Source organism: Somniosus microcephalus, unplaced genomic scaffold (assembly GCF_052327205.1).
Source record: "Somniosus microcephalus isolate GS21.2 unplaced genomic scaffold, FLI_Smic_1.0 unresolved_chr4, whole genome shotgun sequence".
Classification (NCBI taxonomy): Eukaryota; Metazoa; Chordata; class Chondrichthyes; order Squaliformes; family Somniosidae; genus Somniosus; species Somniosus microcephalus.
In genome coordinates, this window is record NW_028225182.1 from 46,722,942 (window position 1) to 46,749,068 (window position 26,127).

General features: G+C 47.9%; 1 protein-coding gene across 1 annotated transcript in view; it reads left to right on the top strand.

Moving 5' to 3' along the window:
- Positions 1–26,127, top strand: part of LOC147091017 (complement C1s subcomponent-like) — an 81,190-nt gene that overhangs the window by 42,329 nt on the left and 12,734 nt on the right. Inside the window, exons 9-10 of the mRNA XM_085977155.1 lie at positions 1,859–2,612; positions 16,111–16,174. Coding sequence (XP_085833281.1) covers positions 1,859–2,612; positions 16,111–16,174 — 818 coding nt within the window. The remainder of the gene's footprint in view (positions 1–1,858; positions 2,613–16,110; positions 16,175–26,127) is intronic.

Sequence of the window (26,127 nt, forward strand, 5' to 3'; positions counted from 1 at the left end):
TGTAAAACAGTTGATTAAAGCTTTGTTTAACGCTTAGACTAAGTGCCTCGTAGTTTTCTTACGTCACTTAGGGTACCTAATTTACACCATATTTGACACTGATCAGTCGATATTAAGCACACCATAGCCCAGAGTGCTCCAGTTCAGGATGTACATAGAAACATAGAAGATAGGAGCAGGAGTAGGCCATTCGGCCCTTCCAGCCTGCTCCGCCATTCAATGCGATCATGGCTGATCATCCAAATTCAGTACCCGGTACCTGCTTTCTCCCCATACCCCTTGATCCCTTTAGCCTTGAGAAATATATCCAACTCCTTCTTGAATATATTTAATGAATTGGCCTCTACTGCCTTCTGTGAGTAGAGAATTCCACAGGTTCACCACTCTCTGGGTGAAGAAATTCCTCCTCATTTCTGTCCTAAATGGCCGACCCCTTATCCTTAGAACATGTGACTGATTTACACAGTGCTTAGGCACTGATGAGGAGTAGGGATGAAGTGCACCACAGCACAAACTGTAATCCAGTGACCGCTGCGGGGGGTGTGGGTTGGAACTCCAGCATGCTTTACTGATGTGCTCATGGCAGACAAGTGTGCGGGCACTAATTCTGGATGGGTGCATAATAAAAGGCCAATTGGGGAAGAGTAAAGTAAAACTTCTGAGACGTGTGGAACAGAACATGATCTAACTGAATGGCGGAACAGGCTCAAGAGGCTGAATGTCCTACCACTGGTCCTATGTTGCTGGAACAGGAGCATCAATCACCATTTGCAGATAAGGGACTGAACAGATTGTTCTATTGAACTGAATTGACTCCCCACTTGATACATGGCCCCAATGAACAGAGCGGCCGGTTTGAGGAGCAGTTAATGGCAAAGCAAATGGTATGTTAGCCATTATTACAAAAGGATTGGAGTATAAGAGTAAAGTCTTACTGCAATTATATAGGGCCTTGGTGAGACCACACCTGGAGTACTGGGTACAGTTTTGGTCTCCTTAACTAAGGAAGGATAGAGCGAGTGCAACAAAGGCTTTCTAGACTGATTCCTGGGATGGGGAGATTGTCCTATGAGCGGAGATTGAGTAGACTAGGCCTATGTTCCCTCGAGTTTTAAAGAATGAGAGGTGATCTCATTGAAACATATAACATTTTTAAGGGGCTTTTTTTTAATTTGATTATGGGATGTGGACGTCACTGGCAGTGCCAGCATTTATTGCCCATCCCTAGTTGCCCTCGAGAAGGTGGTGGTGAGCTGCCTTCTTGAACCGCTGCAGTCCGCGTGGTGAAGGTGCTCCCACAGTGCTGTTAGGGAGGGAGTTCCAGGATTTTGACCCAGCGACGATGAAGGATCGGCCGATATACTTCTAAGTCAGGATGGTGTGTGACTTGGAGGGGAACTTGGAGGTGGTGGTGTTCCCATGCGCCTGCTGCCCTTGTCCTTCTAGGTGGAAGAGGAGAGGGTAGATGCTGGGAGGATGTTTCCCCTGGCTGGGGAGTCTAGAACCAGGGGTCTCAGTCTCAGAATAAGAGGTGGGCAATTTTGGGCTGAGATGAGAAATTTCTTCACTGAGAGGGCGGTGAACCTTTGGAGATCTCTACCTGATAGGGCTCTGGATGCTCAGTCATTGAGTATATTGAAGACTGAGATCAATAGATTTTTGAACACTCAGGGAATCAAGGGATACAAGGGATATAGGGATAGTGCGGGAAAGTGGAGTTGAGATCGCCAAGGTTTCATTGAATGGCAGAGGAGGTGCGAAGGCCCAAATTACCTACTCCTGCTCCTATTTCTTATATTCCTATGTTTTAAGAGATAGTTGCTGACTTGTCTAAGCTGACCCTTTGGATATCTTACAGTGTGTGGCAAGCCAAGCAATCCTGTCATCTTCCGTGAACGGGTTCTCAAGGGGACCGAAGCAAAGAGAGGCAACTTCCCTTGGCAAGTCCTGTTCCAGCAGCCGAGAGGTGCAGGGGCGCTTATATCGGATCGGTGGGTCCTCACCGCTGCCCACGTCGTTCACAAGGCGCCCAGTTTCTCCATGATTGCTGGCATCACCAGCCTGAAACAAAAAAACCGCGGGACACGGTTGCTCTACGAAGAGGTGTTCATCCACCCCGGTTACAAGCATCCCAAAGGCCAAGTGGGGGGCCATAATTATGACAATGACATCGCTCTGGTGAGACTCAGATCCGAGGTTCAATTGGGCCCTGATCTCTCCCCCGTGTGCCTCCCCAGGAGAGACTCGCAACACGGGTTACCTGCGAATAAAGTCGGACTGGTTTCTGGCTGGGGGGTCACCGAAAATGATACGTTGCCCACCGACCTGATGTTTGTGCGGCTGCCGGTAAGAGACTTGGAGGAGTGCCGCAATCAAACAGCGGGGCATCAGGTCACCATCACGGACAATATGATCTGCGCTGGCGACGAGGGAGGTTCGGACTCTTGCCAAGGCGACAGCGGGGGAGCGTTCGTGTTCGCCCGTCCCAAACCCAGAAAGAACGAGTTCTTCGTCGGGGGCATCGTATCCTGGGGAATAAAATGCGGCACGGTCGGTTTCTACACTAAAGTGGTCAATTATCTGGACTGGATAGAGCAAATCATGAGCAATAATTAACCTTTCAGAAAACACCAAGTACCACTGTGTTTGAATATCTGAATTTCTTCACCTGCTTCTAACTAAATAACACGAAAGCTTTGTTCTCATGAAATTTATTATCCCTTGCAAGAATATCATCTCACACCATTTCTACAGTTTGCACCGCCTCTCCCCGACTGCACTCCTGTCACAATCATGAAAATTAGTCAAGGTAAATATTTTCATTCACAGGATGGTATTATCCTGAATGTTTAGGCCCAGAAATTCGGGTCTCCATGGGTGAGTACACATGGGGTACTCACGCGTAAGCCAAACGAAAGTGTCGGTTTCCTGCATGCACTGCGCATGTGCGGGAAACCGGAACTTCCGTTACCTTGAAAGAAGGGGTTGACAGGTGGATCGCGTGCACCGGAGAGGCAGCGCGTGCGCATCGAACTTACGTTTTTTTTGCAGGTTTTTCCGGGAGGGTAAGTCTCCAGCAGTTACACTTTTAAAAAGCAGGCGCAAGGCCTGCTTTTAACAAGGTAAGTGGTGAATTAATTAAAATTAAAACATTTTTTCACAGGTTTATTATTTTTAAATACTGTAAAGAAAGGTAAGTTTATTTTTAGCCCCGTTAGAAAATGTAATTAATTTTTTCAAAAATTTAAATTATTGTTTAAAATAGTTATTACATGTAATTTATAGTTATTTTAAAAATGTGATTTAAAAAAAAAATTATTTGAAGTTTTAGTGATGTTTTGGGGCTTATAGTATTTATAGGTTTGACAGCTCTTCCTGTCAAACTTATGAATGAAGCATTCCCTGCTACCATTGGCTCTCCATGGCCCACGTGAGCCCAGGGGACGCTTCAAACTAACTGCGCCCCTGGGATACGCAAGCACAGCGCGCCAGCAGTTGGAGGAGGCCCAGGACCGGAATCCCACGGGGGCCCACAGCTCAATGGCCGGCACGCTAGGTAAGTGCAGGTCGGGGGCTTGCACCCGCGGGAAGCCCCCGACCCGAATTTCTGGGCCAATATGTTTCAGTCTCTGGAAAACATTGATATTAGTGACAGAATACATTCATCTGACCGTCTCCCACCATTTACATGATTTGTCCTATCCAGTCCACTTACATAGAAACATAGAAAAATAGGAGCAAGAGTAGGCCATTCGGCCCTTCGAGCCTGCTCCGCCATTCAATATGGCCATGGCTGATCCTCTATCTCAATACCATATTCCCGCTCTCTCCCCATACCCCTTGATGCCTTTTGTGTCTAGAAATCTATCGATCTTCTTAAATATATTCAGTGACTGAGCCTCCACAGCCTTCTGTGGTAGAGAATTCCACAGGTTCACCACCCTCTGAGTGAAGATATTTCTCCTCATCTCAGTCCTAAATGTCCTACCCCGTATCCTGAGAATGTAACCCCTCGTTCTAGACCTCCTAGCCAGGGGAAACATACTCCCTGCATCCAGTCTGTCTAGCCCTGTCAGAATGTTATATGTTTCAATGAGATCCCCTCTCATAGAAACATAGAAGATAGGAGCAGGAGTCGGCCATTCGGCCCCTCGAGCCTGCTCCGCCATTCAATGAGATCATGGCTGATCATCTAAACTCAGTACCCTGTCCCTGCCTTCTCCCTATTTCCCTTGATCCCTTTAACCTTAAGAAATATATCTAACTCCTTCTTGAATATATTTAATGAATTGGCCTCAACTGCCTTCTGTGGTAGAGAATTCCACAGGTTCACCACTCTCTGGGTGAAGAAATTCCTCATCTCTGTCCTAAATGGCTTACCCCTTATCTTTAGGCTGTGACCCCTGGTTCTGGATTCCCCTGCCATCGGGAACATCCTTCCTGCATCTAGTCTGTCTAGTCCTGTTAGAATTTTATAAGTTTCAATGCGATCCCCTCTCATTCTTCTAAACGCCAGCGAGTATAAGCTCAGTCGACCCAATCTCTCCTCATATGTCATCCCTGCCATCCCAGGTATCAGTCTGGTGAATCTTCACTGCACTCCCTCCATGGCAAGAACATCCTTCCTCAGATAAGGTGACCAAAACTGCACACAATACTCAAGATGTGGTCTCACCAAGGCCCTGTACAACTGCAGCAAGACATCCTTGTTCCTGTACTCATTCTTCTAAACTCTAGGCCTAGTCGACCCAATCTCTCCTCATACGACAGTCCTGCCATCCCAGGAATCAGCCTGGTGAACCTTCACTGCACTCCCTCTATGGCAAGTATACCCATTCTTAGGTACTGCACAGCACAAAATACAGCTAGTAATTCCTAAACTCAAACCTTGTCACCGACTCGCAGTGGCGGATTTTAGCTCCTGCCCAGGAAATCCGGATTTCTGCACTCTCACCAGGCGATACTGATAACACTGGGAGTGATCCATCTACACTTATATTGTGAGATGGTGGAAAAACCTTGGCTGTCCCGGCCATGTGTCGTTAACACAAAATGTTCCAGGCAACTTGGAGCAGGGCCAGCCCTGCAACAGAGGCGGATTTCTGGCCTCACATCCTTCCGACAGCAACAGGCCTCAGCATGAGGACTTCAGTGATGGAGAGACACTAGAGAAGCTGGCATTGTTCTTCATAGAGCGAAGAATGTTGGCTGCGACTATTTGAAATGCAAGTGGATTGGATCAAATTTTGGATTGGTCACCTTGGAGGACAAGACACACCCAACACTTTGGGCTGGATATTGTCAATGGGGAGCTTTTGGAGGCGGGGCTCCCACTTTTTGGGTTGTAGTCCCGCCTCCATCGACTTGTGGCCAACCCACGCTATTTTCCCTTGATTGACCTTGTTAAGCCCGCCCAGCAGGCTTAGCAGGCCAATTAAGGGAAAGCCACTTACAGGTGACGTCAGTGCGTGCCGTTTCATCTGTCAAGAGCATTTGACAGATGAAATGTCATCGTTTGACAGCTCTGCGAAGCTGTCAAACACTGACAATCTGTCTTCTAACTTGAGTCCTTCTACTCAGACTCAGTTAGAGATCTCTCCAGACCAGAAAGCAGAAGGCTGCAGCTTTTGACAGTTCAGCGGCCATTCTGCTTTCTGTGCCGTTGAGCTGAGGGACTCCCGAGACCTGAAGGGAGGAAGCCTGCAGGAAGAAGTAAAGGTAAGTAAAACTTATTAAAACACTTTACACACACCTCACACACTTACCTCTGCACACATGCACCCATCACTCACCTGCACACCGGACAGCTCGACCCCTCCGACCCCCGCAGACCGACGGCCCGCCTCGCTGACCCTGGCGAGGTTCAGAGCCGTCGGGAAGCCCACACTTCAGGGCTCAAAATAGGGGTTAGCCAAAAATCTGCCTGTTAACTACCTGTTAACAGGCAGTTAATTGGCATTAATCCCCTTCCCGGATGGAGGCGGGTTGGGCACCCGCCCCCAAATTCTGCCATTTTCCCGGCAGTCCCGCCTCCAAACCTGCCTCCTCAGGGCTGGCAAAATCCAGCCCTTTGTCTGCAATGTATAATTTGATCCAGTCATTGTCAGGCAGGCAGGCGACAGAGTTGTGCTGCCGTGATTGTACAGTATGGCGAAGGAAGGTGCCAATCATGTGAGAATGGAGATATGGTAGAATGCACAAAGTGGAGCTGTAATTAGCTTTGTGAAGATCCTCTCTTATCTAGTGTTCTGCAATTGTAATTGTAGAAGTCCTTGGCAGGTAAAATAAAAGACTTTACTTTCTAATTAGTGGGTGAGTTCGTTCTTTGGAGTTTTATGGGGTTTTTTCCCTTCTGGAAGTGATAAAAATTCTTTAATTCAGAATGAAGGGTCACGGCTACAACTTTAAGGCAGAAACGTTCCTTAAAATAGGAAATGGAAAACAGGAAGAGCCAATATTCAATGGCCTCCAGATCTCAGGTGATGTTACTATAGCAGGAAGCTAGTAAGGATTTGCTAGTCAATAAACCAAAGAGTGTGAGTGGGGAACAAAATGCAGGCTAGGCGTTCTCAGGTCAGTACGGTATAGGTTCTTATCTCTACATTCACCCAGTTGAAGTGTTAGGGTTTAGAATATTGAAGGGTTATTTAATTCAGCTATTTCAAGTGATTCATTCGGGCAGACACAGAGAGAAACAATTTCTTCTGGTGGGAAAATCCAAAACAAGGGGGCACAATCTTAAAATTAGAGCTGGGTCATTCAGGAGTGAAACTATAGTTACAATTGCAGAACATTAGATAACAGAGGATCTTCACAAAGCTAACTACAGTGTCTTCACACAAAGGGTACTGGAAATCTGGAACTCTCCCCCCCCCCGCCACTGCTGGGAATCAATTGAAATCTTCAAGACTGAGATCGATAATAGTTTTGTTAGGCAAGGGTATAAAGGGTGATGGAACCAAGCTGGGTAGCTGGAGTTAAGATACAGATCAGCCATGATCTCATTAAATGGTGGAACAGGCTCCAGGGGCTGAGTGACCTACATTATTTGAACTTTCAGAAGGCTTTCGATAAGGTCCCGCATAAGAGATTAGCATGCAAAGTTAAAGCACACGGGATTGGGGGTAAGGTACTGTCTTGGATAGAGAACTGGTTGGCAGACAGGTAGCAAAGAGTTGGAATCAACGGGTCTTTTTCTGAGTGGCAGGCAGTTACTAGTGGGGTACCGCAGGAATCGGTGCTAGGGCCCCAGCTATTCACAATATATATTAATGATCTAGATGAGGGAACTAGATGTAATATCTCTAAGTTTGCAGACGACACAAAGCTGGGTGGGCGTATATGCTGTGAGGAGGATGCAGAGAAACTCCAGTATGATTTGGACAGGTTGGGTGATTGGGCAGATGCATGGCAAATGCAGTATAATGTGGATAAATGCGAGGTTATCCACTTCGGTGGCAAGAACAGGAAGACAGATTATTATCTGAACGGCAATAGATTGGGAAAAGGTGAAGTGCAACGAGACCTGGGTGTCCTTGTGCACCAGTCGCTGAAGGTAAGCATGCAGGTGCAGCAGACGGTTAAGAAGGCAAATGGTATGTTGGCCTTCACAGCGAGAGGATTCGAGTACAGGAGCAAGGATGTCTTGCTGCAATTGTACAGGGACTTGGTGAGACCAGACCTTGAGTATTGTGTGCAGTTTTGGTCACCTGATCTGAGGAAGGATGTTCTTGCCATGGAGGGAGTGCAGCGAAGATTCACCAGACTGATACCTGGGATGGTGGGAATGACGTATGAAGAGAGATTGGGTCGATTGGGCTTATACTTGCTAGAGTTTAGAAGAATGAGAGGGGATCTCATTGAAACTTATAAAATTCTAACAGGACTAGGCAGACTAGATGCAGGAAGGATGTTCCCGATGGCGGAGGAGTCCAGAACCAGGGGTCACAGTCTAAGGATAAGGGGTAAGCCATTTAGGACTGAGATGAGGAGGAATTTCTTCACCCAGAGAGTGGTGAACCTGTGGAATTCTCTACCACAGAAGGCAGTTGAGGCCAATTCATTAAATATATTCAAGAGGGAGTTAGATATATTTCTTAAGGCTAAAGGGATCAAAGGATATGGGAAGAAAGCAGGGACAGGGTACTGAATTTGGATGATCAGCCATGATATTAAATGACGGAGCAGGCTCGAGGGGCTGAATGGCCTACTCCTGCTCCTATCTTCTATGTTTCAATGTTTCGATGTTCCTATGTTTCCATTAGTTTGTTGTTGTTCTTTTGTTTTTGTTAACATGCACCAAACATTGCCATAAAATTTTACTGTTAACCAACTTCGAATAAATCTCTAACATTCAATCACCGTTCTTTATAAATTATATAACTACATGATCCCACATGACTAACCTCAGTCTGAGGTTGAAATAATTCACACACGTCCCCTGCTTGCATCCTGCAATTGGCTTGGAATCAAACCTCAGCGTATTGGGTCCTACTCTTACCCAGAAGCTCAACGCCTGTGGAAGTCCTTGCCTGCCTCAGTTTTCACGGCCTCCTACAAAGTACAAAGGACGCAGATTCCCACCATTGCATGTGATCAGATACTGTCATTCAATCCGGTCTGCAATTAGGCGCTGCATCTGGCCGTCGAATGCAGGGGAGTATGGCAGAAGGTCAAACTATGCATTATCATGTTAAATCATTGGATTGCATAATCATAGAACATAAGAACATAAGAAATAGGAGCAGGAGTAGGCCAATCGACCCCTCGAGCCTGCTCCGCCATTCAATAAGATCATGGCTGATCTGATCCTAACCGCCAATCCACTATCACAGAACCATCTCCTGAATCTAACAGAATTAGACACACGAAATAGGAGCAGGATCAGGCTACACGGCCCCTGGGCCCGCTCCGCTACCCACAGGGCCATGACCGATCCGAACCTAGACTCACGTCCAAATTCCTGCCCGCTCCCCGTAACCCTTAATTCCCTTTACTTCTAGGAAACTGTCTATTTCTGTTTTAAATTTATGTAATGATGTAGCTTCTACAGCTTTTTGGGGCAGCATATTCCATGGACCTACCACCCTCTGAGTGAAGTAGTTCCTCCTCATCTCAGTTTTGAAAGAGCAGCCCCTTATTCTAAGACTATGCCCCCTAGTTCTAGTTTCACCCATCATTGGGAACATCCTCCCCGCATCCACCCGATCCAACCCCTTCACAATCTTATATGTTTCAATAAGATCGCCTCTCATTCTTCTGAACTCCAATGAGTAGAGTCCCAATCTACTCAACCTCTCCTCATATGTCCATCCCCTCATCCCCAGGATTAACCGAGTCAGTCATAATGGCACAGAAGGAGGCCATTCTGTTCATCGAGTCCGTGCCGGCTCCCTGTGGAGCAATCCAGTCAGTCCCATTCCCCCGCTCTATCCCCGTAGCCCTGCAAGTTTATTTCCCTCAAGTGCCTTGCCAATCTCCCCTTGAAAACATTGAGTGTCTCCGCTTCCACCACTTCCGTCGGCAGCGAGTTCCAGGTCCTCACCACTCGCTGCATAAAAAAGCTTTTCTTCTCATCCCCCCCTGTATCTCTTGCCCAAAATCTTAAATCTGAGGCCCCTAGTCCTTGTACCATCAACTAGTGGGAACAGCCTTTCCCCGTCTAGCGTATCCAAACCCATCATAATCTTGTACACCTCGATCAAATCACCCCTCAACCTCCTTTGCTCTAATAAAAACAAATCCAGCTTCTCCAACCTGTCCTTCTAGCTAAGATCCCCCATCCCCAGAACCATTCTGGTAAATCTCCTCTGCACCCTCTCAAGGGCCTTCACATCCTTCCTAAAGTGTGGTGACCAGAACTGGACGCAATACTCCAGTTGTGGCCTAACCAGCACTTTATAAAGATTCAGCATAACTTCTCTACTTTTGTACTCAATACCTCTATTAATGAAGCCCAAGATCCCATATGCCTTGCTAACCAATCTCTCAATATGTCCTGCCACCTTCAGAGACCTATGTACATTAACTCCCAGGTCCCTCTGTCCCTGCACACTCTTTAAAACTGTGCCATTAAATGTACATTGCCTCTCCCTGTATCATATTTGGCAACTCATCAAATTCACACCAGCGCTATAAGGACAACCTTTCACAAGACATTCTAACTTTCTGGTTTACATCAATGATTTGGATATAGCCCTAGAGGGTGTGATGTCGAAGTTTGCAGATGATACCAAAATAGGAGGTACTTTAATAGAAGATCAAAGGACACTGCAACGAGATATTTGTAAGATGGGAGAATTGCATGAAAGTGGCGGATGGAATTCAATGTCAGTAAGTGTGAGGTGATACATTATGGTAAACAAAAACAATAATTATACTCTGAATGGAAGTAGGGTCAGGGCTGTGGAAGAGCACAGGGATTTGGGGGGAACAGGTTCATGGGACATTAAAGGCAGCACCTGAATTTGATAAGGCTGTCAAAAAAGAGCTAATTTAATTCTACGTTTTATCATAAGAGGTATGGAACGTTAAAGGCAAGAGGCCGCATTGAGCTAATGGCCCAGAAATTCGGGTCAGGGGCTTCCGCGGGTGCAAGCCCACAACCTGCACTTACCTACCGCGCTGGCCGTTGAGCTGTGGGCCCCCTGTGAAATTGCGATCCTGGGCCTCCTCCAACTGCCAGCGCGCAGTGCTTGCGTATCCCAAGGGCGCAGTTAGTTCGATGCGTCCCCTGAGATCACGTAGGCCATGGAGAGCCAATGGTAGCAGGGAATGCTTCATTCATAAGTGTCAAACCTATAAATACTATAAGCCCCAACACATCACTAAATCTTCAAATAAATTTTAAAAAACATCACATTTTTAAAATAAACTATAAATTACATGAAATAACTATTTTAAACAATAATTTAAATTTTTGGAAAAAAAATTACATTTTCTAACGGGGCTAAAAATAAACTTACCTTGCTTTAAAGTATTTAAAAATAATAAACCTGTGGAAAAAATGTTTTAATTTTAATTAATTCACCACGTACCTTGTAAAAAGCAGGCCTTGCGCCTGCTTTTTACATGTCTAACTTCTGGAGACTTACCCTCCCGGTAAAACCTGCAAATAAACTGTAAGTTCGATGCGCACGCGCTGCCTCTCCTGTGCACGCGTTCCACCTCTGAACCCGGTCTCCCGCGCATGTGCAGTGCATGCAGGAAACCGGCACTTCCATTGGGCTTATGGGTGAGTACCCCGTGCGTACTCGCGCGTTGTGACCCGAATTTCTGGGCCAATTAATTATGAAATGTTAGTAAGTCATCAGTTGGAGTGCTGTGTGCAATGTTGAGTTCAGCACTATAGGAAGGAAATTGAGGTTGTCGAAATGGCACAACACAGATTCACAGATGTCATCTGATATGAAGAAACACAAATGTGAAGAAGGGCTTGAAAAGTTAAGGGGGATAAATTCGGTACCACCCATTTCGGGGCACTAATATTGGCCGGGCGCAAAGCTTAGCGCCCGGCTCTAATTATCGCCTCCGACTGTAAAATTGGCCTCTATCGCCCCTGGAGGTGATTTGAGTGCTAAATCAGGCGCTACACATCTCTCTTAAGGCGCAGACGTCAGGGAGCGAGGCGCTACCTCAGAGCACTACCGAAGCTCAGGCGATGACCATTACCATGGAAGCCAGACAGACTGGCACCATCCAGTTCTTAAAGGGGTGGGGCCATCTTGCTGGCCAGCCACTCCCTGCACATTGCAGCCTTGAATCTCGGCCTGGAGAGACCTCAAAAGCAATTGTGTTGGAAGCACTAATGCATAGTCCCAGGGAAAGAGCTCGGCGCTTAGGAACCTCAAAATTGGTGCTGAGGGCCAAAACTCCTTAGGACAGCGTTAAAACCAAAACATTTTGCTGACAAGAAAAGGCAGGAAGCGCCCGCCTTTAAATAGCGCTCCCCTAACCCCTTCCTGACTTGAAAACGTTCCCCTCTACCTGTCGTTCCTAGCGGCAGATGCTAAGGCAGGGGGCACGACTCAATATCCAGTCCGGGGCGTTGCACGCTCGACTGACATCATGATCTGCGGGCGCAGGAGACCGTGGCGGTAGTGTTTAGTGCCACCGCAAAACGACTGCCCAATTTCGCGAGCGGCGCTAAAATCGCTGCGCCCATGCGCTAGTTGCTTTGTGCCCTATTAGCGCCCACTTAGGGCACTAACGGGAGGCGCAAAGCAACCAAATTTTTCCCCCTAAGTCCTTTTTTGATAGAACACTGTGGATTCGGGAGCAGTATTATAAAACTTTTCAAAATTATAAAAGGAGGAGACAGGGTAGATAGAAGTAGACTATTAACATAAGAACATAAGACGTAGGAGCAGGAGTCGGTCATTGGGCCCCTCGAGCCTGCTCCGCCATTCAATAAGATCATGGCTGATCTGATCTTGGCCTCAACTCCACTTCCCTGCCCGCTCCCCATAACCCTTGACTCCCTTATCGTTCAATATTCTGTCTCTCTCCACCTTAAATATATTCACTGACTCCGCCTCCACAGCTCTCTGGGGAAGAGAATTCCAAAGATTCACGACCCTCCGAGAAGAAATTCCTCCTCATTCCTGATTTAAATGGGTGCCCCCTTATTCTGAAATTATGTCCCCTAGTTCTAGATTCCCCCACGAGGGGAAACATCCTCTCTGCATCTACCCTGTCGAGCCCCCTCAGAATCTTATATGTTTCAATAAGATCGCCTCTCATTCTTCTAAACTCCAATGAGTATAGGCCCAACCTGCTCAACCTTTCTTCATAAGACAACCCCTTCATCTCTGGAATCAACCTCATGAACCTTCTTATTCCTAGCAGTTGAGGAGTGAAAAACGACGGGCAATACGTACAGGATTAAATGTAGGAGATTTAGAACGAAGGGCAGCAGAGTTGTGAGGCTGAAGTCAATGTAGAGTAACATTGGGCGGGGTGTAAAACAAATGTTCGACCCAATCCCGTGGGTTTCTCACCGATCGAGTTAGTTTAAAATGAACCTTTTGCTTTCAGCTCCTGATCACTATCTAATGCTCCGTATGGGCAAGTATGTCAGACAAGATAGATATCTTTCAAAGTGGGAAATACCTAACATGTTAAACCGTAATTGTTAACAAAGTGGTTGTAAAATCATAAAATGATAAGAACACAAGAAATAGGAGCAGGAGTTGGCCATTCGGCCCCTCGAGCCTGCTCCGCCATTCAATGCGATCATGGCTGATCTTCGACCTCAACTCTACTTTCCCGCCCGATCTCCGTATCCCTCGATTCCCCTGGAGTCCAAAAATCTATCGATCTCAGCCTTGAAGATACTCAACAACTCAGCAGCCCTTTGGGGTGAAGATCTCCAAAGATTCACAACCCTCTGAGTGAAGAATTTCCTCCTCATCGCAGTCTTAAATGGCCGATTCGGCCCATCACTGCCTGTGCCGGCACTTTGAATTAGTCCCACTCCCCTGCAACTTTTCTCTTTCAAGTAAATAACAATTTCCCTTTAGGAAGTTACTATTTAATCTGCTTCCACCGCCCAGACAGTGTGTTCCAGATCACAACAACTAAGACTACAGACTACGACTAATTTGTCAATTTTATACAAAAGCAAAATACTGCGGATGCTGGAAATCTGAAATAAGAACAGAAAATGCTGGAAATACTCAGCAGGTCGGGCAGCATCTGTGGAGAGAGAAACAGAGTTAACGTTTCAGGTCAGCGACCCTTCGTCAGAACTGGAAAACGTTGGAGATAGAACAGGTTTTTAAGCAAGTGTAGGGGCAGGAAGAGGGGGGAGGGGAGGAAAGAACAAAGGGGAAGGTCTGTGATAGGGCGGAAGGCAGGAGAGATTACAAGACAAATGGTGCAAGGCAAAAGGAGATGGAGATGGGACAAGTTAAGAAACAAAAGATGGCTCGAGATGAAGTGTAAATGGGAATGGCTGAATGATCGACAGCTGCCACGTGAGAGAGAGAAAAAAAATGATAGGGGCCGAGGTTAGGGTCTGAAATTGTTGAACTCGATGTTGAGCCCAGAAGGCTGTAAAGTGCCTAATCGAAAGACGAGGTGCTGTTCCTCGAGCTTACGCTGAGCTTCATTGTCAATTCTATACATGGTGTACTCAACGATTTCCTCTCTCTCTTTCACTTGTTTACTTTTGCGGGAGGCCAATAGCGGCCCACTGAATAAATATGTGCAATCCAGAAGAAGTTAGTTTACTGATCTAGTTGAACATTGAATCGATGGGAGCAGTTTGACTCCTTCCAATGACCAGCCTGAGCTGCTGCTTCTTGTCCGCTAAGAATTGAATTTAAGACACGTTATTGGTCTTCACTCTAACGACATGGATGCGAGATTGGTGTGCGTGTGGTGAGTACTAATGCTGAGTATTGACAACAGTGCGGTCAGTCCGGGAAGACGATGAAACCTTTTTATTTAGAAGGAGCGCGTCAATGGCTACATCTCCACCAAGCCTACTTTATTTGAGGTTGGGCGTTTGCCCGTTGTTGATGTCCATATGCTGCCTTGGTCGGCAATACGGTTTGTGGAATAGTACTGACACATACACACCGGGGAGGTCACAGGTTCCGACCATAGTCTGCCTGTGAGTGAGCTTATCTCTGCCAAGCTATGTAGATGGTGTAATAATTAACCTGAGTGTTCCCATGGCACCAGAGAAAAATCATCCCAAGTTAGTGTCAGATTCTATGGCCCTTTTCTGTGTTACCCAGTAACCCCTGCTGGAAACTGCCCCTGTATGGATATCAAGTGAGAACATGATACCAGCTCGGCAGTGATCTCCACTTTGATCTGGACTGGAGGCGACGGAGGTTGAACAGTTTCCCGTTTGTTCTGTAAATTAGCTCCACTCCAGCGGGGAGCTTACTGAGGGTGAGATGGAGCATTGCAGCAAGGAAGATCGAGACGAGCGTTGGTGCGATGGACTGGTCACATCGTCCGCATGCCCAACACGAGACTCCCAAAACAAGCGCTCTACTCAGAGCTCTGACACAGTAAGAGAGCCCCAGGTAGGCAGAGGAAACGCTTCAAGAACACCCTCAAAACCGCCTTGAAAAAGTGCAACATCCCCCACCGACACCTGGGAATCCCTGGCCCAAGACCGCACAAAGTGGAGGAGAAACATCCGGGACCTCCATGGGCCAGAACTTCGGGTCCCCACGGGTGAGTACGCATGGGGTACTCACGCGTAGGCCCAACGAAAGTGACGGTCTCGTGCATGCACTGCCCATGCGTGGGAAACCGGAACTTCTGTTCCCTTAAAGGAAGGGGTTCACCGGTCGAACACGTGCGCCGGAGAGGCAGCGCGTACGCCTGGAACTTCCGTTTTTTTTCCAGGTTTTTCTGGGAGGGTAAGTCTCCAGCAGCTACGCTTATAAAAAGCCGTTGCAAGGACTGCTTTTAACAAGGTAAGTGGTGAATTAAGTAAAATTAAAACATTTTTTCCACAGGTTTATTATTTTTAAATACTTTAAAGAAAGGTAAGTTTATTTTTAGCCCTGTTAGAAAATGTAATTAATTTTTCCAAAAATTTAAATTATTGTTTAAAATAGTTATTTTATGTAATTTAGTTATTTTAAAAATGTGATTTAAAAAAAAAAATTATTTGACATTTTAGTGATGTTTTGGGGCTGTATTGTATTCATAGATTTGACAGTTCTTCCTGTCAAATCTATGAATACAGATTCCCTGCTACCATTGGCTCTCCATGGCCCACGTGATCCCAGGGGATGCTTCGAACTAACTGCGCCCCTGGGATTCGCAAGCACCGCGCGCCGGCAGTTGGAGGAGGCCCAGGATCGGGGGCCCACAGCTCAACGGCCGGCGCGCTAGGTAAGTGCAGGTCGAGGGCTTGCACCCGCGGGAAGCCCCCAACCCGAATTTCTGGGCCTTTATACAGATGCATTTAAGGGGAAGCTAGATAAACACATGAGGGAGAAAGGAATAGAAGGATATGCAGATAGGGTGAGATGAAGTAGGGTGGGAGGAGGCTCGTGTGGATCATACACACCGGCGTGGACTGATTGGTCTGAATGGCCTGTTTCTGTGCTGTAAATGTTCTGCTTTATGGTCTCACAGATCAACAGTTGGCTATAGACCACTGGACTACAAGCACATGTACATAGAAACAGTAACAGTAATGGTGAGAAACGTTCAAATGTTGGTGTTGAGAGAGATTTGGGTGTCCTCGTGCAAGAAACACAGAAAGTTAGCCTGCAGGTACAGCAAGCAATAAGGAAGGCAAATGGCATGTTGGCCTTTATTGCAAGGGGGTTGGAGTATAAGAGTAAGTAAGTCTTGCTACAATTGTACAGGACCTTGGTGAGACCACACCTGGAGTACTGGGCACAGTTTTGGTCTCCTTACCTAAGGAAGGATATACTTGCCTTGGAGGCAGTGCAACGAAGGTTCACTAGATTGATTCCTGGGATGAGAGGGCTGTCCTATGATGAGAGATTGTGTAGAATGGGCCGATACTCTCTGGAGTTTAGAAGAATGAGAGGTGATCTCATTGAAACATACAAGATTCTGAGGGGGATTGACAGAGTAGCTGATGGGAGGATGTTTCCCCCTGGCTGGAGTGTCTAGAACCAGGGGGCACAGTCTCAGGATAAGGGGTCGGCCATTCAAGACTGAGATGAGGAGGAATTTCTTCACTCAGAGGGTGGTGAATCTTTGGAATTCTCTGCCCCAGAGGGCTGTGAATGCTCAGTCTTTGAGTATATTCAAGGTTGAGATCGATAGATTTTTGGGCTCTAGGGGAATCAAGGGATATGGGGATCGGGCGGGAAAGTGGAGTTGAGGTCGATGATCAGCCATGATCTTATTGAATGGCGGAGCAGGCTCAAGGGGCCGTATGGCCGACTCCTGCTCCTAATTCTTATGTTCTTATGTTTATATATAAAGAAGATGCAACTGGCTACATATTGCTGTTTGCAATATGAGACGCGAGGACAAAATTTGTTGTTGTGATCTGGAACGCGCTGCCTGAAAGGGCGGTGGGAGCAGATTCAATAGTAACTTTCAAAAGGGGAATTGGAGAAATACTTGAAGGGGAAAAATTTGCAGGGCTGTGGGGAAAGAGCCGGGGGGAGTGGGACTAATTGGATCGCTCTTTCCCGATGGGCCAAATGGCCTCCTTCTGTGCTGTATCATTCTATGATTCTATGATGAGCGTACAGTGTTCAAAATAAACATCACCTTTCAAATGACTGGTAAAGAAATGTGCTCCTGACAATTTGATATCACAAATAGTAATCTGTAGATGATTCCCTAACAGACTTGATACTATGATTTCCAGAGACTGAATTCCTTTTTATTGGTAACTGCGACCATACGGTTTACTTAAGACAGTCTTCAGTGATTGTCACTCTTCACCTGAGTGGCGCTTTAACCGACTTGGGGGACATCTGATGAAAAATAAATGAGAAACAGTTTAACTCTGCACCCTTCCACCTTTTTTCAGCTCAAACGTAACATTCAAGTAGCCAGTCACCGAATTCAACCAGAGCAATCAAATACAGCACTTAAAGGAGCTTTTAGACACAACAGAAATATGTTCAGAACTCAGGGGAACAAATGTTACTGAGGAATGAATCATGGATGAGTCAGTTGAGGCATAACGCAACAACATCATCAACAACTTGTATTTATATAGCGCCTTTAACGTAGTAAAACATCTCAAGGCGCTTCACAGGAGCGATTATCAAACAAAATTTGACACCGAGCCACATGAGATATTAGGGCAGGTGACCAAAAGCTTGGTCAAAGAGGTAGGTTTTAAGGAGCGTCTTAAAGGAGGGTAGAGAGGCGGAGAGGTTTAGGGAGGGAATTCCAGAGCTTAGGGCCCAGGCAGCTGAAGGCACGGCCGCCAATAGTGGAACGATGAAAATCAGGGATGCTCAAGAGGCCGGAATTGGAGGAGTGCAGAGATCTTAAAGAGTTGCAGGGCTGGAGAAGATTACAGAGATAGGGAGAGGGCGAGACCATGGAGAGATTTGCAAACAAGAAAGGAACAATAGATCAGTTGGCAATGCAAAATCTAAGTTGATGTTGGAGGGAGGGGAGTTTTCAACAAGTATTTAAGGAACAAGTTGGGTGGGAAGTCAATAGATGCTCATAAAGACTATGGGCTGGATTTTGTCAATGGGGGTGTGCTGGAGGCGGGACTCCCACTTTTGGGGTTGTAGTCCCGCCTCCATCGAGTTGTGGCCAACCCACACGATTTTCCCTTGATTGACCTTGTTGAGCCCGCCCAGCGGGCTCAGCAGGCCAATTAAGGGACACCCAGTTATAGGTGACGTCAGGGATTGACATTTCATCTGTCAAGAGCTTTTGACAGGTGAAATATCAGCCTTTGACAGCTCTATGAAGCTGTCAAACACTGACAATCTGTCTTCTAACTTGAGTCATTCTCCACAGACTCAGTTAGAAATCTCTCCAGAACAGAAAACAGAATGCTGCAACTTTTGACAGCTCACGGCCATTCTGCTTTCTGTGCCGGTGAGATGAGGAACTCCCAAGACCTGAAGGAAGGAAGGCTGTAAAGGTAAGTAAAACTTCTTTAAACACTTTACACACACCAAACACACTTACCTCTGCACTCATGCACCCATCACTCACCTGAACACCAGACATCTCGAACCCTCCAAGCCCTTCAGCCCGACGGTCCGCCTCGCTAACTTGGCGTGGTTTGGAGTCGTCGGGAAGCCCACACTTCAGGGCCAAAAATAGGGGTTAGGCCAAAAACTGCCTGTTAACTACCTGTTAACAGGCAGTTAATTGGCACTAATCCCCTTCCCGCCTCGGGGAGGCGGCTCCCAGCACAGGTCGGGCACCCGCCTCCTGGGACATTGGCACGGAGGCGGGTTGGGTTTCTGCCCCCCGATTCTGCAATTTTCCCCCGACTCCCGCCTCCATGGGGCTTGGAAATTCGAGCCCATTAGGTGAGGGCAAAATTTGGTTACGCCCTGTTTGGGGCGGTAAGCGAATTATCACTGGAGATTTGGTGCCCGGAGAGGAAGTACCCCCCCACTGCTAATTCCGCTTGCCATCCCAACGAGGAAGCAGAGCGCTATCTCGGGCGCTCCACATCCTCTCGGGGCACTGTCGGGGGCGCAAAGCGCGGTAGTGCCGGAGCGCTACGTAGCGCATTTCACTGCCTCTTCCCTTCAGTTAAAGGGGAGGGATGTTGTGAGCTCGGCACTACACTAGCCCAGCAGGGTGGCGCGGTGCCGGGCTGCGCGATGGCGGTCATGCGCCACGCCAAGGGCCGCCATGGGGGGGGGGGGCCCGACATGGAGGTCGGCCAGAAAAAATAAAATGGCGGCGCGAGTCGCGGCGGCACCTCCGCTTTAAATACCGCCCCACGAGTGGAGGTCGGCCTGGCTCGTGACCCGCGAGGCCGGCGCTGACATCGCCCGCTGCAGCCTCACGGGGCGCAGCCAAATTTCTGCCGCGTGGCGCTAAGGCATCGCGACGCACGCCGATGATGTCATCGCGGCGGTGGAGCGAATTTCTCAGGGGGTGCTTCCCCGCCCGGGCGATAAGCCCGCTGCACCCCGTTAGCGTCCGGCGGAGGCGCTAACGGCAGGCGCAAAAGAGCCGAATTTCACAACCCAGAAATCTGAAGTTAATTGTTAATAGTCTTCACCAATGGGAGAATCAGATTCCACCAAGTCAGCTCAGGTAACAAGAACGCCTTTAGAAACCAACAAAGTGCGTATGCTGAAGAAACAGAAATAAGTTGCAGCATGCATGACACCTAGACAAGTATATTGGCATATTGACTTCAAAAGTAAGAAAAATCAAGAGCAGACATACAATATCGTCCATTTTATACTAACCCAAAACTTATTACCACAGTAAGGCTATCAACAGTCAACAGAAAGGACAATTGGGCGGGCTGTATAACGCACAGCCGATCCGATATCGCCCATTTCACACTAAAAGTTAAAACGACCGCAAGAATATCCACAATGGGGCTGTTGCTCTCGTCAAACTGCACCTAAGTCGTGGCTCACTGGGTAGCAGCCTCGTCTCTGAGTCAGAAGGTCATGGGTTTAAGTCCCACTCCAGACACATGAGCACAAAAATTTAGGCTGACACTCCAGTGAACTATAGAGGGAGCGCCGCACTGTCGGAGGGGTAGTACTGATGGAGCGCCGCACTGTCAGAGGGGCAGTGCTGAGGGAGCGCCTCACTGTCGGAGGGGCAGTGCTGAGGGAGAGCCGCACTGTCGGAGGGGCAGTGCTGAGGGAGAGCCGCACTGTCAGAGGGGCAGTACTGAGGGAGTGCCGCACTGTCGGAGGGGCAGTACTGAGGGAGTGCCGCACTGTCAGAGGGGCAGTACTGAGGGAGTGCAGCACTGTCGGAGGGGCAGTACCTGAGGGCGTGCCGCACTGTCGGAGGGGCAGTACTGAGGGAGCGCAACACTGTCGGAGGGGCAGTACTGAGAGAGCCTTGCACGGTCAGAGGGGCAGCACTGAGGGAGCGCCGCACTGTCAGAGGGGCAGTACTGAGGGAGCCCTGCACAGTCGGAGGGGCAGTACTGAGGGAGTGCTACCCCGTTGGAGGGGCAGTACTGAGGGAGTGCAGCACTGTCGGAGGGGCAGTACTGAGGGAGCGCCGCACTGTCGGAGGGGCAGTACTGAGGGAGCGCAACACTGTCGGAGGGGCAGTACTGAGAGAGCCTTGCACAGTCGGAGGGGCGGCACTGAGGGAGCGTCGCACTGTCGGAGGGGCAGTACTGAGGGAGTGCTACCCCGTTGGAGGGGCAGTACTGAGGGAGCCCTGCACTGTCGGAGGGGCAGTACTGAGGGAGCGCGGCACTGCTGGAGTTGCTGCCTTCTGGATGCGATCTTAAGCTGTGGCTCTGTCTGCTCTCTCAGATGGTCGTAAAAGATCCCGTGGCACGATTTCAAAGAAGAGCAGGGAAGTTCTCCCTGGTATCCTGGGCAATATTTATTCCTTAACCAACGTCACTAAAACAGATGATCTGGTCGTGATCACATTGCTGTTTGTGGGAGCTTGCTGTGCGCAAATTGGCTGCAGCATTTCCTACATTACAACAGTGCCTGGACTTCATTGGCTGTAAAGCACTTTGGGACGACCTGAGATCGTGAAAGGCGCTGTAGTAATGTTAATCTTTTATTTTCTGTCAGGAATGTTCTCATGCTCTCGGACTTCTTGCATTCTCTGCCTGGGACAGTTGTATCGCATTTTATTATTTTAATTATTTCTCCCCCCCCCCTTCTTTCCAGGGCTCTGCTTGTATTACGGGGCTTTACTGGTGCTGTCACTGAATCAAACCTTCCTGGGATGTTTGGGGAGATTCACGCACCGAATTATCAGTCCAAGAAAATCAGCAGCTGGGATATTGAAACCCCGCGAGGATTCGCACTGAAACTCCATTTGAGCCATTTTGACTATTTGGCATCTTCGTCATGTGAGCACAACTATGTGGAGGTATTTTTACGTTCTTGTATTATATTGGCCCAGAAATTCGGGTCTCCATGGGTGAGTACGCACGGGGTACTCACCCGTAAGCCCAATGGAACTGCCGGTTTCCTGCATGCAATTCCGTTCCCCTGAAAGAAGGGGTTGAGAGGTGGAACGTGTGCGCCAGAGAGGCAGCGCGTGCGCATCGAACTTACGTTTTTTTTTGCAGGTTTCTCCGGGAGGGTAAGTCTCCAGGAGTTACACTTTTAAAAAGCAGGCGCAAGGCCTACTTTTTACAAGGTAAGTGGTGAATTAATTAAAATTAAAACATTTTTTCCACAGGTTTATTATTTTTAAATACTTTAAAGAAAGGTAAATTTATTTTTAGCCCCGTTAGAAAATGTAATTAATATTTTCAAAAATTTAAATTATTGTTTAAAATAGTTATTTCATGTAATTTATAGTTATTTTAAAAATGTGATTTTTAAAAAAGTTATTTGAAGTTTTAGTGATGTTTTGGGGCTTATAGTATTTATAGTTTGGACAGATCTTCCTGTCAAATTTATGAATGAAGCATTCCCTGCTATCATTGGCTCTCCATGGCCCACGTGATCCCAGGGGACGCTTCGAACTAACTGCGCCCCTGGGATACGCAAGCGCTGCGCGCCGGCAGTTGGAGCAGGCCCAGGATCGGAATCTCACGCGGGCCCACAGCTCAACGGCCGGCGCGCTAGGTAAGTGCAGGTCGGGGGCTTGCACCCACGGGAAGCCCCCGACCTGAATTTCTGGGCCATTATATTGAGATTCATTGTCATTTCTTGCAGATTCAGGTGAACATTACCAAAGCTAGCCAGTGATGCATTGTCTCATTGCCGCTATTGCGTGCCACCAGCAAGCACTGGTCCGCAACCTCGGTGTCATATTTGACCCTGAAATGAGCTTCCGACCGTATATCAGCGGCATAACCAAGACTGCCTACTTCCACCTCCGTAACATCGCCCGTCTCCTCCCTTGCCTCAACTGGTCCGCTGCTGAAACCCTCATCCATGCCTTTGTTACCTCTAGACTTGACCATTCCAACGCACTCCTGGCTGGCCTCCCACATTCCACCCTACGTAAACTTGAGGTCATCCAAAACTCGGCTGCCCCGTGTCCTCACCTGCACCAAGTCCCGTTCGCCCATCACCCCCTGTGCTCGCTGACCTACATTGGCTCCCGGTTAAGCAGCGCCTCGATTTCAAAATTCTCATCCTTGTTTTCAAATTCCTCCATTGTCTCGTCCCTCCCTATTTCTGTAATTTCCTCCAGCCCCACAAACCCACCCAAGATATCTGCGCTCCCCTAATTCTGCCCTCTTGAGCATCCCTGATTATAATCGGTAGTTGCAGGGAGGTAAAAAGTAATCGGGGTGTGACGTCACCAGGGAGCAGGTAAGTGATTGGTTCGTGAGTATTTCTCTCTTTTCTCTCTTTTCATTACAAGCTTGAATTCTGTGGTGTTAAATTTCTAGGGGCTCTGTTGTGGTGAGGACAGTTGGTAAATAAAGTGCCCTAGAGTATACCTGTAACTGGGGTATTGAATAAATTTTCAGATTAATTAAAGGAGTAAGTCATGGCAGGAGAGCTCAGACCCGTGTTCTGCTCCTCCTGCTCTATGTGGGAAATCAGGGACGCTGCCAGTGTCCCTGGCGACCATGTGTGCGGGAAATGCATCCAGCTGCAGCTACTTGTAGACCGCATTGTGGCGCTCGAGCTGCGGGTGGATGAATTTTGGAGCATACGCGATGCTGAGAGGCTCGTGGATAGCACGTTTAGCGAGTTGTTCACGCCTCAGGGTAGGGCAGCACAGGGGGTGACCATCAGGCGGAGCAACAAAGGCAGGCAGGTAGTGCAGGGAACCCCTGTGGACATCCCCCTTTCAAACAAGTATACCGCTTTGGATACTGTTGAGGGGGATGACTCACCAGGGGAAGGCAGCAGCAGCCAACTTCCTGGCACTGGCGGTGCTCCTGCTGCCCAGGAAGGGGGGAAAAAAGAGTGGGAGAGCAATAGTGGTAGGGGATTCTATAGTAAGGGGAACAGATAGGCGTTTCTGTGGCCGTAGACGTGAATCCAGGATGGTTTGTTGCCTCCCTGGTGCCAGGGTCAAGGATGTCACTGAGCGGCTGCAGGGCATTCTGGAGGGGGAGGGTGAACAGCCAGCGGTCGTGGTCCACATTGGTACCAACGACATAGGTAAAAAGAGGGATGAGGTCCTGCAGCAAGAATTTAGGGAGCTAGGTGAAGGATTAAAGAGCAGGACCTCAAGGGTTGTAATCTCTGGATTACTCCCGGTGCCACGTGCTAGTAAGTATAGGAATAGGAAGATAGAACAGATGAATGCGTGGCTAAAGGGATGGTGCAGGGGGGAGGGCTTTAGTTTCCTGGATCACTGGGTCTGCTTCTCGGAAAGGTGGGACTTGTACAAGTCGGACGGTTTACACCTGAACCAGAGGGGAACCAATATCCTTGCGGGGAGGTTTGCTAGCACTGCTGGGGGGGGTTTAAACTAACTTGGCAGGGGGATGGGGTACAGAGTGGAGCTATAGTAGGGGGTGATTTACAGCCAAATACAGAGGGAAAAACAAGTCAGCTGGGAAGGCAAAGCAAATATGTGAAGGCAAAAGAGAATATGGCAGGGCTGGAAGGCATTTATTTTAATGCAAGGAGTCTTGCAAATAAGGTGGATGAACTGAAGTTGTTGTTGAACACATGGGAGTACGATATTGTTGCTATCACGGAGACATGGTTGAGGGAGGGTCAGGACTGGCAGCTCAATATTCCGGGGTATAGAATCTTCAGGCGAGACAGAGGGGGTTGTAAAAGGGGAGGGGGTGTTGCAATATTAATTAAGGAGTCAATTACTGCTGTAAGGAGGGATGATATATTAGCGGGTTCCTCTAATGAGGCCATATGGGTAGAACTTAAAAACAAAAAGGGGGCAAGCACTTTGCTGGGAGTGTACTATAGGCCCCCAAACAGTCAGGGGGAGATAGAGGAACAGATATGTAGGCAAATCTCAGAAAAGTGCAAAAATAATAGGGTAATAATAGTGGGGGATTTCAACTTCCCCAATATAAATTGGGATAGTCAGAGTGTGAAAGGCTTAGAGGGTGCAGAATTCTTAAAGTGCATCCAGGAGAGCTTTTTGAGCCAACATGTAGAAAGTCCTACAAGAGAGGGGGCGGTACTGGACCTAATTCTGGGGAATGTAGCCGGGCAAGTGGTGGAAGTGTCAGTAGGAGAGCATTTTGGCGACAGTGACCACAATTCGGTGAGATTTAAGGTGGTCATGGAAAAAGACAAAGACGGCCCGGAAATAAGGGTTCTAAATTGGGGGAAGGCCGATTTTAATATAAGGCAGGATCTGGCCAAATTGGACTGGGAGCAGCTACTTATAGGAAAATCCGCATCAAAACAGTGGGAGACTTTCAGAAGGGAAATAGAGAGAGTACAACGCCAACATGTTCCTGTAAAGGTCAAGGGTGGGACCAACAAGCAAAGGGAACCTTGGATGACAAGGGATATACAAAAATGCATTAGAAATAAAAAGGGAGCTTTTGGCAGTTACAAAAGACTAAAGACGGAAGAAGCCCTAGAGGAGTATAAAAAATGCAGGGGCATACTTAAAAAAGAAATTAGGAGGGCGAGGAGGGGCCATGAAATAACACTGGCGAGCAAAATAAAGGAAAATCCTAAGATGTTTTATAAGTATATTAAGGGCAAGACGATAACCAGGGAAAGGGTAGGGCCCATTAGGGACCAAAGTGGCAATCTGTGTGTAGAGCCAGATGATGTAGGCGGGGTTTTAAATGAATTTTTTGCATCTGTGTTCACTATGGAGAAAGACGATGCAGACATAGAAATCGGGCAAGGGGGCTGTGACATACTTGAACATATTAGCATCGAGAGGGAGGAGGTGCTAGCGGTTTTAGCAGGCCAAAAAGTGGATAAATCCCCAGGCCCAGACGAGATGTATCCCAGGCTGCTGTGGGAGGCAAAGGAGGAGATTGCAGGGGCTCTGACACAAATTTTCAGAACCTCTCTGGCCACAGGGGATGTACCAGAGGACTGGAGAACAGCTAACGTAGTACCATTATTCAAGAAGGGTAGCAGGGATAAACCAGGGAATTACAGGCCAGTGAGCCTAACATCTGTGGTAGGGAAATTATTGGAAAAAATTCTGAGGGACAAAATTAGTCTCCACTTGGAGAGGCAAGGATTAATCGGGGATAGTCAGCATGGCTTTGTCAAGGGTAAATCATGTCTGACAAATCTGATTGAATTTTTCGAGGGGGTGACTAGGGGGGTGGATGAGGGAAATGCTGTGGATGTGGTTTACATGGACTTCAGTAAAGCTTTTGACAAAGTCCCGCATAGGAGACTGGTCAAGAAGGTAAGAGCCCATGGGATCCAGGGTGCCTTGGCGCGTTGGATCATAAACTGGCTGAGTGGCAGGAGGCAGAGGGTGATGGTCGAAGGTTGCTTTTGTGACTGGAAGCCTGTGTCCAGTGGGGTACCTCAGGGATCGGTGCTGGGTCCCTTGTTGTTTGTGATCTACATAAATGATTTGGATGAGAATGTAAAAGGTATGATCAGTAAGTTCGCAGATGACACG